Source organism: Mercenaria mercenaria, chromosome 1 (genome assembly GCF_021730395.1).
Source record: "Mercenaria mercenaria strain notata chromosome 1, MADL_Memer_1, whole genome shotgun sequence".
In the NCBI taxonomy this organism is placed as follows: Eukaryota; Metazoa; Mollusca; class Bivalvia; order Venerida; family Veneridae; genus Mercenaria; species Mercenaria mercenaria.
This window is the reverse complement of record NC_069361.1, coordinates 16,456,325-16,474,757: the sequence shown is the minus strand read 5'-3', so window position 1 is coordinate 16,474,757 and position 18,433 is coordinate 16,456,325. Positions and strand designations below refer to the sequence as shown.

The 18,433-nt window shown below is 35.6% G+C and overlaps 1 protein-coding gene across 1 annotated transcript in view; it reads right to left on the bottom strand.

Moving 5' to 3' along the window:
• Positions 1-348: 348 nt before the first annotated feature.
• LOC123524296 (sulfide:quinone oxidoreductase, mitochondrial-like) overlaps positions 349-18,433 on the bottom strand; it is a 40,084-nt gene continuing 21,999 nt past the window's right edge. The window contains exons 6-10 of the mRNA XM_053540846.1: positions 17,271-17,379; positions 16,373-16,562; positions 11,771-11,838; positions 4,189-4,367; positions 349-3,509 (exon numbers count right to left, since the gene is read on the bottom strand). Of these exons, the coding sequence (XP_053396821.1) occupies positions 3,449-3,509; positions 4,189-4,367; positions 11,771-11,838; positions 16,373-16,562; positions 17,271-17,379 (607 nt within the window). The 3' untranslated portion in view covers positions 349-3,448. The remainder of the gene's footprint in view (positions 3,510-4,188; positions 4,368-11,770; positions 11,839-16,372; positions 16,563-17,270; positions 17,380-18,433) is intronic.

The following is an 18,433-nucleotide window of genomic DNA, read 5'->3' as shown; positions in this document are numbered from 1 at the left end:
CTCTAAAAATGGCCTATATATGACTTAAAATTTGTGTAATTATGTTTATAAGGTTTCTTCAGTTACCATAAAGTACAAAGTTCAATCAGTAATATCAATAATAAGAGCTTGAAATATTATATAATCTTTTTCAAACCATTTTTTCGCCGGGGGGCTTAGCCCTACTTGTCCCCCTACCAGGGCTCTGCCCTGGACACCGAAGCGGTCCCAATACCCCTCGCTTATTTGGTGAATCCACTTTCTTTAGGCCTTCCTACAAATTGAAGATAAAATATGATATATTCTATAACTGTTGACAATATATTGAAACCAGAGTGGAGTTAAACACTGATAAGAAAACAACACCTGTTTGACAAAGATTTATTAAAATTTCATTTAAGAAATGCAAAACAGTTAACATAAAATGGGGATCAAAATTTGCTATAAAACTATATTGTACTTAAAATATTTCAACAGTAAATGGAATGAATTCTAAATGAGCAGCTATATTTTACAGGGTAAAAAAACAAGGTTGTAAAAATTTCAAACTTGAATGATTACAAAATGAACTGCATCACAACAACACAGATAATAAAATGAGAAATTATTGGTGGTACAATATATTTACCCTATGAAAATATTAGAAATCAAATTATTGCTTCTTATAATTACATGTAATACTATCTGAGTTCATGTTTCTCGTTTAGATTCTACATTATACTGCATGGCATCATTCTTAAACAAGAGGACCATGATGGTCCTGAATCGCTCACCTCTTCCCACATGACCCAGTTTTGAGTATGACGTCGTTTTTCTATTATTTGACATAGTGACCTAGTTTTTCAGCTCATGCGACCCAGTTTTGAACTTGACCTAGATATTATCAAAATAAAAATTCTGACCAATTTTCATGAAGATCCATTGAAAAATATGGTCTCTAGAGAGGTCACAAGGTTTTTCTATTATTTGACCTATTGACCTAGTTTTCGAAGGTACGTGACCCTGTTTTGAATTTTATCTAGATATCATCAAGGTGAACATTCAGATCAATTTTAATGAAGATCCATTGAAAAATATGGCCTCTAGAGAGGTCAAAAGATTTTAATAATTTTAGACCTACTGACCTAGTTTTTGACCGCAGTTGACCCAGTTTCGAACTTGACCTAGATATCATCAAGATGAACATTCAGACCAACTTTCATACAGATCCCATGAAAAGTATGGCCTCTAGAGAGGTCACAAGGTTTTTTTTATTATTTGACCTACTGACCTAGTTTTGTAAGGCACGTGACCCAGTTTCAAACTTGACCTAGATATCATCAAGGTGAACATTCTGACCAGTTTTTATGGAGATCCATTCACAAGTATGGCCTCTAGAGAGGTCACAAGGTTTTTCTATTTTTAGACCTACTGACCTAGTTTTTGGTGGCATGTGACCCACTTTCAAACTTGATCTAGAGATCATCAAGATGAACATTCAGACCAACTTTCATACAGATCCCATGAAAATTATGGCCTCTAGAGAGGTCACAAGGTTTTTCTATTATTTGACCTACTTACCTAGTTTTTGATGGCACGTGACCCACTTTCGAACTTGACCTAGCTATCATCAAGGTGAACATTCTCACCAATTTTCATGAAGATCTCATGAAATATATGGCCTCTAGAGAGGTCACAAGGTTTTTCTATTTTTAGACCTACTGACCTAGTTTTTGACCGCACGTGACCCAGTTTCGAACTTGACCTAGATATCATCAAGATGAACATTCAGACCAAATTTCATACAGATCCCATGAAAAATATGGCCTTTAGAGAGGTCACAAGGTTTTTCTATTATTTGACCTACTGACCTAGTTTTAGATGGCACGTGACCCAGTTTCAAACTTGACCTAGATATCATCAAGGTGAACATTCTCACCAATTTTCATGAAGATCTCATGAAATATATGGCCTCTAGAGAGGTCACAAGATTTTTCTATTTTTAGACCTACTGACCTAGTTTTTGATGGCACATGACCCAATTTCGAACTTGACCTAGATATCATCAAGATGAACATTCTGACCAATTTTCATGAACATCTTGTGAAAAATATGGCCTCTAGAGAGGTCACAAGGTTTTTCTATTTTTAGACCTACTGACCTAGTTTTCGAAGGCACGTGACCCAGTTTCGAACCTGACCTAGATATCATCAAGATGAACATTCTGACCAACTTTCATAAAGATCCCATGAAAAATGTGACCTCTAGATTGGTCACAAGCAAAAGTTTACGGATGGACGGACGGACGGACGACGGACAACGGACACCGTGTGATCACAAAAGCTCACCTTGTCACTTTGTGACAGGTGAGCTAAAAAAGATGTATTTTATAACATCTTCTTTGCAGTGGGTACCTGTCCGAACTGCGGTGGATGGACAAAAACCCTACGGACAAAAATCCACCCAGTGATTTTTACATAGGTGGACATAAACTCTTATGAAAATGATATAATTATATGAGTTGAACATGATCAGAAATAGATTTAAAATGATATAATAATCAGATTCAAACGAAAATAAGGAATTAATATTATATTAAATGTTAACCCTTATCGAAACAAAATATAAGAGTTGAATCTGATAAAAAAGTAAATCTAACTGAAGAATGCATGTATACCAGTCATGTGGAGAATTAATAATATTTACAAAACACAAGCAGCGTTACTTACTTACTTACTTCAGATCATAGCACTTTTATATAAAAAAGTAGCACTTTTAGCAAATGGATTGTGAAATTTCGTCTGCCTTGAATATTTTGCCACAGGTGGGTTTTCGTCTGCTTACAAATTATATAGGGTGTGTTTTAGTCCACTTGGAAAATAATTAGGGTGGGTTTTTGTCTGCCTATGTTAAAATCACTGAGAGGGTTTTTGTCCTACATTCCCGAACTGTTTAGGTCTGTAAGAGCAACCTCACAATAAACACATACATGAAGGTTAATGATGAATATAGGTGATGATAAAGTTAAACAAAATTCAGTTACACTTTCCAAATATGAAGTGATAGTAGCTCAGGTTTTAATCTAAAAACAATATTTGTATAACAAATTGACAACAGACCATCAAACCATGAGATATAATGAGTTATGTACAAGAGCCTTAGCTAAACAGACAACCTTTAAATAATAAATCATGGATACACCTGATGTCCAAAAACCATTGTGGTCAATAAGAATATATTGCGTCAGCCAAAATATAAAGCTTCAAAACGCTAGCTGTTACATGTGTATCTTTGTACACAAAGGTAAAATATAACACTGCAAAATGCATGTACATAAGTCTTAAAACAACTCTTTTTACATATTTAAGTCTGCCTCAAATGAGATCATTTTCTGCAGACAGTTGTATTATAGAGTCTATCTAAATGTTCTGCCACTTTGTGGATAATATAGCATTAGTAGTGAAGGCAAACGTAATGCCAGACAACCTGTTCATCTTGACATTCCAAGATGCATGATCTTCCTGTAAGGCTTTGGTCCACCCCAGCGTCCCCTGAAAGACAAACACATCTTCTATAACTATCTTAAAGAACTAAAATTCATCAGTTTTAAATGTCAAGTTAACTTTTAAACTTCAGTTTTGGGACAGAAGGAAACAACATTTCTGGTTAAGACCTGACATTCTGATCCGTAATCAATCATTTAATTTTCTTATACATTTAGGGTCTCCTTCAACTGCACAAAAATGTTACAAAATTTAGTACGAGATACACCTGTTCATGTGATGTCCGAGTATCACTAACTTACAGATTTACAAAGTCAATAGTATATAACAACATCATAATTAGAATGAAGTTAAATAGAAACTGTTAACACATGGTATATTAAACAAGTTGTGGTCGAGTTTCTTTTTTTTCCAGATAACAGTAACAATATACATGTTTTGTTTAATTACATATGCACTCCTTTGGTCGCATCTGGGTTAAACAGATACCAATGTCACTTTCATTTACTACTGAAACTACAAGATATATATTTACAAAATGTACTTCATAACGTGTTTTCTTAACACCTCTTCTATCAATTTTACATGTAGTCTGTAACTTCCTACTTGTAAAAATGTTAGCACAGAGAATATCATTCTTGACGTTATTTGATATACTGAATATTGCCCATATTAAACTGCTTACAGGAGTAGTGCCTCTGCACTCCCAAGAAAATCTATTACTTACGTAAGAAGCATTCTCCAGTACATTTCCGGCATGACGTCTCTTTTCAGGTGCAACATTGATCTTCTTTCCTTGCCTTGGTTGAATGGGAAAGTCTCCAGTGGCTGGCCATCAAAATCAAACTCTGCCAGGATACAGGAATGGTACCCAGTGATCAGAGGACATGATGTATAGCCATCATACTGTAATGGAAAAATTGAGCACTTATTTAACTTCAAGTTATTTCTTGTGCTGTTAACCAAAACAATTATATTATATCTGTCACAGAGGTTTTCATGTATTTATCATTTATAATTCTGCAAATTTCAAGTATAGGTTATATGTATTATTCTACAGCTATCCAAGCAGTAACATGAACTTTGAGGGTCTGTCGGAGGCAAGTAGGTACGTAACTTTTTACCCTATGACACTGATCTAAAAACATCGGGAGTCATCTACCAGCTATTGGCAACCCGTTCTAAGAAAACTGACAGCAAAAGTTTTCTTTAAATATAGAACTGAAATCGTTTTCAGTCTAAAGTCACCGTGACCTTGACCTATGACTTATTAAAACAAGAGGGCCAAGATGGCCCTAGGTCGCTCACCTAAGAAACATACCATAACAGTGTAAAACATGTTTGACCTGGTGATTTCATGGAAACAAATATTCTGACCAATTTACATTAAGACTGGACCAAAAAATTGGTCTCGTGAGATTAAACAAGCATTTTCTTAGATATGACCTAGTGACCTAGTTTTTGACCCTAGATGACCCATGTTCAAATTCGACCTAGATTTTATCAAGGCAATCATTCTGACCAAAACTCATGGAGATCAATTGAAAAATAAAGCCTCTATCACATACACAAGTTTTTCTTTGATTTGACCAAGTGACCTAGTTTCTGACCCCAGATGACCCATATTCAAAGTCGACCTAGATTTCATTATGCCTTCCTGACCAAATTTCATAAAAATCAATTGAAAAATGCAGTCTCTATCGCATACACAAGCTTTTTCTTTAATTTGACTTAGTGACCTAGTTTTTGACCCTAGATGACCCATGTTCAAACTCGACCTAGATTTTATCAAGGCAATCATTCTGACCAAATTTAATGAAGATCAATTGAAAAATACATTCTCTATCGCATACACAAGGTATTTCTTTAATTTGACCTATGACCTAGTTTTTGATCCTAGATGACCCATTTTCGAACTTTGCCTAGATTTCATAAAGGCAATCATTCCGACCAAAATTCATGAAGATCAATTGAAAAATACAGCCTCTATCACATACACAAGTTTTTTCTTTGATTTGACCTAGTGACCTAGTTTTTGACCCCAGAAGACCCATATTCAAACTCGACGTAGATTTCATGAAGGCAAACATCCTGACCAAATTTCATAAAAATCAACTGAAAAACACAGCCTCTATCGCATACACAAGTTTTTTCTTTAATTTGACCTAGTGACCTAGTTTTTGATCTCAGATAAACCATATTCAAATTCGACCTAGATATCATCAAGGCAATCATTCTTAACAAATTTCATGAAGATCAATTGAAAAATACAGCCTCTATTGCATACACAATGTTTTTCTTCGATTTGACCTAGTGACCTAGTTTTTTACCCTAGATGACGCATTTTCGAACTCTGCCTAGATTTTAACAATGTAATCATTCTGACTAAATTTCATGAAGATCAGTTGAAAAATACAGCCTTTTTCGCATACACAAGGTTTTTCTTTGATTTGAGCTAGTGACCTAGTTTTGACCCCAGATGACCCATTTTCGAACTTGTCCTAGATTTCATCAAGGTTATCTACTGACCAAAATTCATGAAGATCAATTGAAAAATACAGCCTCTATCGCATACAAGGTTTTTCCTTGATTTGACCTAGTGACCTAGTTTTTGACCCTAGATGACCCATTTTCGAACTCGGCCTAGATTTCATCAAGGTTATCATTCCGACCAAAATTCATGACGATCAATTGAAAAATACAGCCTCTATCGCACACACAAGGTTTTTCCTTGATTTGACCTAGTGACCTAGTTTTTGACCCCAGATGACCTATTTTCGAACTCGGCCTAGACTTCATCAAGGTAATTATTCTGACCAAATTTCATGAAGATGAATTGAAAAATACAGCCTCTATAGCATACACAATGCTTTTCCTTGATTTGACCAAGTGACCTAGTTTTTGACCCCAGATGACCCATTTTTGAACTCGGCCTAGATTTCATCAAGGTTATCATTCTGACCAAAATTCATGAAGATCAATTGAAAAATACAGCCTCTATCACATACACAAGGTTTTTCCTTGATTTGACCTAGTGACCTAGTTTTTGATCCTAGATGACCCATTTTCGAATTCAGCCTAGATTTCATCAAGGTAATCATTCTGACCAAATTTCATGAAGATCAGTTGAAAAATACAGCCACTATCGCATACACAAGCTAAATGTTGACGGACGACAGACAGACAGACGACAGACGCCAGACATCGAGCGATCAGAAAAACTCACCTGAGCATTGCTCAGGTGAGATAACAGGAGGGCCAAGATGGCCCTACGTCGCTCACCTGAGAAACACACCATAACAGTGTAAACATGTTTGACCTAGTGGTTTCATGGAAACATTCTTGCCAGTTTTCATTAGAATTGGATAAAAAATGTGGTCTCGAGTTTAAACAAGTAATTTCTTTGATATGACCTAGTGACCTAGTTTTTGACCCCAGATGACCCATATTCAAATTTACACAAGGTTCTTCTTTGATTTGATCTAGTGACCTACTTTTTAACCCCAGATGACTCATATTCAAACCTGACCTAGATTTCATCAAGGCAGTCATTCTGACCAAATTTCATGAAAATCAATTGAAAAATACAGCCTCTATTGCATTAACAAGGTTTATATTTTATTTGACCTAGTGACCTACTTTTTGACCCCAGATGACCAATATTCAAATTCAACCTAGAGTTCATCAAGGCAATCATATTGACCAAATCTTATGAAGATCAATTGAAAAATACAGCTTCTATCGCATACACAATGTTTTTCTTTGATTTGACCTTATGACCTAGTTTTTGACCCCAGATGACTAATATTCGAACTCGACCTAGATTTCATCAAGGCAATCATTCTGACTATATGTCATGAAGATCAATTGAAAAATGCAGCTTCTAACGCATACACAATATTTTTCTTTGATTTGACCTAGTGACCTACTTTGTGTGCCCAGATGACCCATGTTCGAACTTGGCCTAGATTTCATCAAGGCAATCATTCTGACCAAATTCCATGACGATCAGTTGAGAAATACAGCCTCTACGCATACACAATATTTTTCTTTGATTTGACCTAGTGACCTACTTTGTGTGCCCAGATGACCCATGTTCGAACTTGGCCTAGATTTCATCAAGGCAATCATTCTGACCAAATTCCATGACGATCAGTTGAGAAATACAGCCTCTATCGCATACACAAAATTTTTCTTTGATTTGACCTAGTGATCTTGTTTTTGACCCTAGATGACCCATATTCGAACTTGACCTAGATTTCATCAAGGCAATGATTCTGACCAACTTTCATGAAGATCAATTAAAAAGTACAGCCTCTATCGTATACGCAAGGTTTTTCTTTGATTCGACCTAGTAATCTAGTTTTTGAAACCAGATGACCCATTTTCGAACTTGGCCTAGATTTCATCAAGGAAATCATTCTTACCAAATGTCATGAAGATCAATTGAAAAATACAGCCTCTATCACATACACAAGCTAAATGTTGACAGACGACAGACAGACAGACAGACGCCGGACATCGAGCGATCACAAAAACTCACCTGAGCATTGCGCATTGCTCAGGTGAGCTAAACGAGAAACAGTACTGGACATCTACTGGCCGTAGACAATCATCCAATGAAATTTCATGGCTGTTGTTCGGTAACTGAGCAGAAACCATTTTCAGACAAGAGGTCACTGTGACCTTGACCTACAAAACTCCAGAAGTAAAGTAATCATCTACTGACTGCAGGCAAACATCCTATGAAGATTCATAACTAAAGGACAAAACATTTTTTTCATTACTGAGTGGAAACTGTTTTCAATCAAGGTCACTCTGACCTTGACCTTTAACATACTAATCCCCAAAACTACAGGGATCATTTACTGACCAAAGGCAATCATCCTATGAAGTTTCAGAATTAGTGTACAAAGCGTTCTTTCGTTATTGAGTAGAAACTGTTTTCAGTCAAGAGGTCACTGTGACCTTGACCTTTAACCTACTAATCACCAAAATGGTAGGGGTCCTCTATTGACCACAGGCAATCATCATATTAAAACTGACCATTGTAAGACCAAGCATTCTGTATACATAACCAGAATCAGATGGTCTACAGACCGAAGGACCAACAGTCAGACAAACTGACACTGAGTATATCCATCTTCTTCAAAGTGGATCAAAAATATACTCTGTCTTACTGAAAATGACTGCAACACTAATACAGTGTACTTTCTATAAAGTTATATCTACAACCTAGATATGGCAATATCTATAAACTAGTTAAGGAAATATCCATAAACTACATAAGGTTTATCTATACACTAGAAAAGGCAATATCCATACACTAGATAGTGCAATATCCATACACTAGGCAAGAAAATATCCATACACAAGAAAAGGGAATATCCATTAACTAGATAAGGTTTATTTATATACTAGAAAGGGCAATATCCATACACTAGATAAGGGAATATCAATACACTACATAAGGAAATATCCATAAACTAGATAGGGCAATATCCATACACTAGATAAGGAAATATCCATACACTAGATAAGGAAATATCCATACACTACAAAGGCCATTATCCATACACTATATTAGATAGTGCAATATTCAAAAACTGCAAAAGGAAATATCCATAAACTAGATAAGGTTAATCTATACAATAGAAAGGGCAATATCCATACATTAGATAGTACAATATCCATACACTAGATAAGGAAATATCCATACTCTAGATAAGGACATATCTATATACCAGAAAGGGCAATATCCATACACTAGATAAGGAAATATCCATACATTACGTAAGGAAATATCCATAAACTAGATAGGGCAATATCCATACACTAGATAGATAGTGCAATATTCATACACTGCATAAGGAAATATCAATAAACTAGATAAGGTTTATCTATACAATAGAAAGGGCAATATCCACACACTAGATAGTACAATATTCATACACTACATAAGGAAATATCCATACACTAGATAAGGATATATCTATATACTAGATAAGGCAAAATTCATACACTAGATAAAGAAATATCTAAACAATAGATAGGGCTATATCCATAAACTAGATAAGGAAATATCTATACACTAGAGAGGGAATGTCAATACACTAAATATGAAAATATCTAAACAATAGATAGGGCAATATCCATACACGAGGTAGATAAGGAAATATCTATACACTAGATAGGGCAAAATTCATACACTAGATAAGATGGTAAAATTCAACAACAACACGTGAATATTTATCTTTTATCAACGTTTCGGCACTTACGCCTTCATCAGGATAAATACATCTTTTTTTTTACACTAGATAAGGAAATATCTAAACAATAGATAGGGCTATATCCATATACTAGATAAGGAAATATCTATACACTAGATAGGGAAATATAAATACACTAAATATGAAAATAACTATACACTAGATAGGGCAATATCCATACACTAGATAAGGAAATATCTATACACTAGATAGGGCAAAATTTATACACCAGATAAGGAAATATCTAAACAACAGATACAGCAATATCCATACACCAGATAATGAATATCTATACACTAGATAGGGCAATATCAATACACTAGATAAGGAAATACCTGTACACTATATAGGGCAATATCCATATACAAGATAGGTCAATATCTATACAATAGATAAGGAAATATCCAAACTCTGGATAGGACAATATCCAGACACTAGATAGGGAAATATCTATTCACTATATAGGGCAATATACAGACACAGATAAGGATATACCCATACACTTTATAAGGAAATATCTATACACTAGAAAGGGCAATATCCATAAACTAGAAAGGGTAATATCCATTAATGTTTGTTTGTTTTGGGTTTAACGCCGTTTTTCAACAGTATTTCAGTCATGTAACGGCGGGCAGTTAACCTAACCAGTGTTCCTGGGTTCTGTACCAGTACAAACCTGTTCTCCGCAAGTAACTGCCAACTTCCCCACATGAATTATCAGAGGTGGAGGACTAATGATTTCAGACACAATGTCGTTTATCAAATAGTCACGGAGAACATACGCCCCGCCCGAGGATCGAACTCGCGACCCCGCGATCCGTAGACCAACGCTCTTACCTACTGAGCTAAGCGGGCGGGCTATATCCATTAATGAATTAAGGCAAGATCCATATAATAGGTAAAGCAATCAATACAACAGATAAGGAAATATCTGTACACTAGAAAAAGAAATATCCATACACTAGGTAAAGCAATATCCATAAATGAGTTAAGGCAATATCCATACACTAGGTAAGGCAATATCTATACAACAGATAAGGCAATATTCAATTCATAAATGAGTTAAGGCAATATCCATACAACTGGTCCAGCAATATCAATACACTAGATAAGGCAATAACCATACAACAGGTAAGGCAATATCCATACACTAGGTAAGGCAATATCCATACACTAGGTAAGGCAATATCCATACACTAGGTAAAGCAATATCAATACACTAAATAAGACAGATACGGCAATGTTCATAAATGAGATAAGACAATATCCATACACTAGAAAAGGCAATATTAATACACTAGGTAAAGCAATATCAATAAACTAGATAAGGCAATATCAATACACTGGATAAGGCAATATCAATACACTAGGTAAAGCAATATCAATACACTAGATAAAGCAATATCAATACACTAGGTAAAGCAATATCAATACACTAGATAAGGCAATATCAATACACTAGGTAAAGCAATATCAATACACTAGATAAGGCAATATCAATACACTAGGTAAAGCAATATCAATACACTAGATAAGACAGATAAGGCAATATTCATAAATGTGATAAGGCAATATCCATACAATAAATAAAGCAATATCAATAGACTATTTAAAGCAATATCCATACACTAAATGAAAAAATATCCACCTGTTTCATCTTTAATCTGTTTGTTCAAAAGGTAACAGTTTGTCTTTAATATTTGCAAACACACAACCTTCTTTCAATATAACAAAATGTTTTCACCACCAATATATATAAAAGAGAAAATGATCTAAGCAAGAAATGGGATCACAATACCAGTCTTTTTGATATTCATTTGTCGGATCTTACAATAATATTTTGTATGCATTATAACATAACCTTATTATACTATAAAGACATGCACTGGACAGTGAACTGTCCATGTATAATAAAAAAATCCAAGATATTTGTGCTGATTCCAATACTGATTGCATGATTTTGGTAAAATAATGCACAAATGTCACTGTAATGGGAACACCCTACATATGTACATAAATCCCATTATAGTCCCAACATACCTGTCCATCCGGACTCTGCCCTGCCATTACTTGTTTTAAACTTCTGTATAAAATTTTATTCTGGCCAGCTGAAAAAGGTTCAATTTAGTGTAAATAGCAATAAATACATAATCATGTTTAAATTACATGCATAAGAAAATGAGCAATAAAAGAGAAATCATGGGATCAGTTGTAAGAAATGAATTTCAAATATTTGGCTTTCATCTATCTTTAATATATAACAAGAGATCACAGAGTGATCTTGGCGCCCACCAATGTGCCATTTTTGAGTGTTCCAAATTTCAAGACTTACTTACTAGCTCAAGGTCAAATTTCATTTCCATACACAACACTGTGCATGTGGTCCAAATTCGAAAGCTGTAGCTTGAGAAATGTGAAAGTAGGTCACTAGATCAATTTCAATGACAAAGTTCTTTGTACACAAAACTATGCATATGCATGTACACTAAGTTTGAAGGCTGTAGTTTGAGAAACTTGGAAGTAGGTCACTAGGTCAATCTTAAGGTAAAAGTTTATTTCGGTACACAAAACTATGCAAGTGGTCCAAATTTGAAGGCTGTAGCTTGAGAAATGTGAAAGTAGGTCACTAGGTCAAAATCAAGGTTAAATTACACTTCAGAACACAAATCTATGCATGTGGTCCAAATTTAAAGCCTGTACCTTCAAAAATGTGAAAGTAGGTCACTAAGTCAATGTCAAGGTCAAAGTTTGTTTCGGTACACAATCCTATGCATGTGGTCTAAATTTAAAGCCTGTAGCTACAGAAATGTGAAATTAGGTCACCAGGTCAATCTTAAGGTCAAAGTTCATTTCGGTACACAAAACTATGCAAGTGGTCCAAATTTGAAGGCTGTAGCTTGAGAAATGTGAAAGTAGGTCACTTGGTCAAAATCAAGGTCAAATTTTACTTCGGAACACAGAACTATGCATGTTGTCCAAATCTGAAGCCTGTACCTTCAAAAATGTGAAAGTAGGTCACTAGGTCAATGTAAAGGTTAAAGTTTGTTTCGGTACACAAAACTATGCATGTGGCCCAAATTTGAAGTCTGTAGCTTGAGATATGTGAAAGTAGGTCACTAGGTCAAAATCAAGGTCAAATTTCATTTCGGAACACAAAACTATGCATGTGGTCCAAATTTAAAGCCTGTACCTTCAAAAATGTGAAAGTAGGTCACTAGGTCAATGTCAAGGTCAAAGTTTTTTTCAGTGCACAAAACTATGCATGTGGTCCAAATCTGAAGGCTGTAGCTACAGAAATGTGAAAGTAGGTCACTAGGTCAAAATCAAGGTCAACTCATGTCAAGGTTCATCTTGCCACTCAAAACCATACATGTGGTCCAAGTTTGAATGTTGTAGGTTATTGACAAGAAGATTTTAAAAGCTTTTCCCTTTATAAGTCGATATGAACCATGTGACCCCCAGGGCCGGGCCATATTTGACCCTAGGGGGATAATTTGAACAAACTTGGTAGAGAACCACTAGATGATGCTACATTACAAATGCCAAAGCCCTAGGCTTTGTGGTTTGGACATGAAGATTTTAAAAGTTTTTCCCTATGTAAGTCTATGTAAACCATGTGACCCCCAGGGCAGGGCCATATTTGACCCTAGGGGGATAATTTGAACAATCTTAGTAGAAGACCACTAGATGATGTCACATACAAAATATCAAAGCACTAGACCCTGCGGTTTTGAATAAGAGGTTTTTCAAAGTTTTTCCCTATGTAAGTCTATATGAACCATGTGACCCCCGGGGCGGGGCCATATAAGACCTCAGGGAAAGAATTTGAATCATCTTGGTAGAGAACCACTAGATGATGCTTCATACCAAATATCAAAGCCCTAGGCTCTGTGGTTTTGGACAAGAAACTTTTCAAAGTTTTTCCCTATATAAATCTATGTAAATTACACAAATAAACAAAGGGCCATAACCCACTAAACAATTGTTGAATCAGTCTGATTTTCAGGGGGACACAACTAGGGTACCAATAAATCATTCTGACAAAGTTTGGTCGAAATCCCCCCAGTAGTTTCTAAGGAGATGCGATAACAAGAAATTTTTAACGGACGGACAGAATGACGGATGGACCACGGACGCAGAGTGATTTGAATAGCCCACCATCATGATGATGGTGGGCTAATAAAACTAGAGATATCACTAAAGTTAATTAAATGCCTCAGCACCACTTTGATACAGGGTAAGCAAAATGATGTAATCATGACCTTTGACATTCAAGTGTGACCTTCACCTTGAACCTAATGACCTGGGCTGTGCACTCTGCATGTTGACCTTCACCTTGAACCTAATGACCTGGGCTGTGCACTCTGCATGTTGTCTTGCTGAGGTTAAGAACTGATGCTAAGTTTTATGAAAATCCTTCAAGAGGCTAATACACTTTACAGCAGACATACACTTTACAGCAGACATAGCAGAGCAGACACTTTACAGCAGACATACACTTTACAGCAGACACATATTAAATTTTGAGGTATTTGATCTTTCAGACCTTGACCTTGTACCTAGTGTTCTGGGCTGTAAGCTCTGCACATTGTCTTGACAAGGTTAATAACTGATGCAGATTTTATGAAAATCTTCCCAGCAGTTAATAAGGTAGGTAGCAGACACAAATATGGACTCAAGGACCGACTGATCAGTGGACAAACATGCCTGACTCCAATATAGACTCCTATACATTGTATCTAGGTGGTATAATGAAAACAAATATCAGTTTCCAAAATAACTTTTGTACTATCTATTTTTAGAAAATCATTATCTTGCATCTAACTAAAACAGGGTGAAAATATGTTACCAAAAATGATAAATTATGTAATATACATGTAAATATGTATTATACATGTACTATATGATAGAAATGCCAAATAATAGTCTTCAGAGATCTTTGTAATATGTCATTTGCAAAATTTCAATTCCAGCTGCAAGGGCCATCAGAGTGTAAAATCTAGAATATAAGTTACTCCGGGAAAAATATAAATGTTTCGGATAACAAGACATTCCTAGCATGGATGACTGTGCATATTTTCTTGTACATATTGCTAGAAATATACAAGTTCTATATTATTTGAAGATGAAACTAGATGTGTGTCCATAGGACACAGGTGCCCCCCACTCCTGCCACTGTAACATGGTTTAATGACTCAGGTTAAACAATTTTTAAGATGTTTGCAACACAAACTTTTAAAAACCTTATGTGTATTTTTCACTTAGCTGGCCATAACTCTGTCCTAGCTGAGTAAAATCCTAAAGAGAACACTTCATAGGCTGTAAAACAATCCTCTAATGTTTTATGATTCTAGGTCAAGTACATTTTAACATACATGTTTAACAAACTTTTTTTTTGAGTAAGTCCGGACAAGAAGTCTGGTCTTGTGTAGTGAAATAATGACTGGAGGTAAAATATTTTCGGAGCTACGCGTGACAAAACATTAAAATGACAATATTTTCCTAGGTCTGGGGCCATAACTCCTACAATGCTGAATGAATCCGGACGCGAAACCCTAGGTGCACAACTGCACATGCTGACCAACTTTCCTGTAAACTTTGGTGACTCTAAGTCAAATACTTTTGGAGCTATGCGCGACACAACATTAAAATGACCAATTTTTAACTAAGTCAGGGGCCATAACTCCTACACGACTGAATGAATCCGAACGCGAAACCCCAGGTGCACAACTGCACATGCTGACCTATATTCCTGTAAACTTTGGTGACTCTAGGTCAAATACTTTTGGAGCTACGCACGACACAACATTAAAATGACCAATTTTTTACTTAGTCTGGGGCCATGACTCCTACAATACTGAAAGAATCCAGACGCGAAACCCCAGGTGCACAACTACACATGCTGACCAACATTCCTGTAAAGTTTTGTGACTCTACATCAAATACTTTTGGAGCTAGGCACGACACAACATTAAAATGACCAATATTTACAAAGTCAGGGGCCATAACTCCTACACGACTGAATGAATCCGGACGTGAAACCCCAGGTGCACAACTACACATGCTGACCAACATTCCTGTAAAGTTTTGTGACTCTACGTCAAATACTTTTGGAGCTAGGCGCGACACAACATTCTCGGAAGGACGGACAGATGGACGGACAAGAGCAAATCTATATACCCCCACCACTCATGGGGGGGCACATGAAAACACTTTGAAAATTCCCATCTGATTAAATTCTCCACTTACAACTGATTGACAGTGAGCAATGGACAATTTCATATGCTGGAGATAGAAGTTCATTTACCTCCTATTTTTTCATCGTTTTATTTCATAAAACCTTGTCACTTACTATGCAACTCATGTCTTGTACATAACAGTCACACTGTTTATCATACATATAATTCTTGAAACTGTGTTCTGCTAAATCATCTGCATTTACAGCTGTTTGTAATGTTAAAGTGCAACAAGATGTTCAATGGCAAGTCTCAGATATATCATTACATTTAGTTTGCTTGAATTCTCTTTTCAATAAGATTCAAATCTATTACAAACAAAGCTGTTAGTTTGAGAGATGTTAGATTGTGAGTGAAGGTATGACTGTATATATAATAATGACACTAGAATGTATATCACACTCACCAACAGCTGCTGCAGTCTTAGATGTAGGAACACTGGTACAGTCTCCGAGACCAAAGATATTCGGGTATTTATTATGTTGCAGTGTCTCTTTGTTTACATCCAGAAATCCAGCAGCATCTGTGATAGGTGATGTAGAATTCTTCAATGTGTCAGGGGCCGACATTGGGGGTGCTACATGTAGGAAATCATACTGCAAAAACAGTAACCACAAACAATTTATACTAAGCTTCAAGCTTTCCGTCTGTTACACATTTAACCCTTACCCTGCTTCCTAAAATTTCTTTAATGAACTTGTCCATCTTTAATTTGGACAGTACCATTGACTGTTAAAAGGGGTACTTACTAAAGAGATACTGACAGAATAGTGAACAGTGCAGATCATAATCAGACTGCACATATGTGCAGGCTGATCATGATCTACACTGGTCATAAAGGCAGAATCAATCGTGCCCAGCATGATAACGGTTAAATACTTTTAGTACATATCTGATATCTAAGTTGTATGTTTTTGTTTTTAAGAGGGCTACATTCATAGTTCTTCTCATTCTGAAATTTGGCCGATTTTTACTTCCTATTTTTTCTTAAGATCGATTATATAAACCTGGTTAACTCGTATTTATAATTCCCCTGCCTCATCTCTAATTATATGAAATGAAGCTGGCTGTTTTGATATATGAAAATGTACTACAGGTATATATTGACCTGGGATTGATCCACTAACATATTCTACGTGTACAATTTTTCAATAATATGTGTAACTTGAACATTCACATTCTGTGTTTAAATGTATATAAAAGCATTACGAAATAGATCAGAAATTTTGCTTTACAATAAGCTGTCCTTCTTTAGAATAAACTTGACTGCAACATAAAATCTACGTAAATATGCAATGCCATACTTTATATGTCTCCTCCTCTCCTGACTCACTCTCAAGCAGTTTAAATGTTGCTAACTTTTTATTGTGATCTACAGCCACCAAATTTCTCTTGTAATTCACTTTAATGTCCCTGAAAAATGAAAGAAAATCAATTTCTGGGAAAAATTAAAACAATGTTTACTCACACAAGATTTAATATGCTAAATGAAACTTCAGATGCCTCTTTGCTAATTTTGGCAACATCTTCAATAATTCTAGCCATACATTTATCACATTCATATATATTTAGCAAATATATACTGTTGATAACATAATATTAAAATTTTAACAAAACTGCATAGGAAACAGGTATCATTTCGTTCATTTTATGACCTCTATCAAATTTTAACAACAGCACCATAATGCAGAGCAATATATGCCCGAAGGTCTTTGACCCCTAAGCTGACCTTGAAGCAAGCCATCTGAAACGTGTCATCTGCCACATGTCGTCTCGATGTGATAAACGTATGTGTAAAGTTTCTTCAAAATCCTTCAAGGGGTTCAAGACTTTAGAGCTGACACAAAATTGCTAATGGACAGACAAGACCCTGGCGTCATAACATAATACGTCCCTTGGGCATACAAAAAGTGACAAAAATACATATGCATGCAGTTTTTTATAAAGCAAGCAAATGTCATTTATAAGGACACACAGAAGACACTGACTTTTCACATATGATGGTTAAATATCAAACAAAATTTCAACTCTTTCCTAAATTAGTTTTTTTGTACTTTTGTCATGCTGTGCTTTTGTCATGCGTTTCCTGCCTTATAACAAAATTCACTCATTTCTAAATTATAAATATCTGTATTTTTGTCAATTAAAATCAGGTTGAAATAGATAATGTCATACTATCCCTTGACTAAAATTGTTCTCAATTTATAATGTTATTTTCAACATCTTTTTCTACATATTAATTAAGTGAAAAGTTTCAGAAATGTACCATTAGTAAAATGAAAGATATACAGGGAATGCTAGATGTTTCATTATGGTCTATTTTTGTCAGATTATCAATTGAGCCGTGCCATGAGAAAACCAACATAGTGGCTTTGCGACCAGCATGGATCCAGACCAGCCTGTGCATCCGCGCAGTCTGATCAGGATCCATGCTGTTCGCTTTCAGAGCCTGTTGCAATTTGAGAAA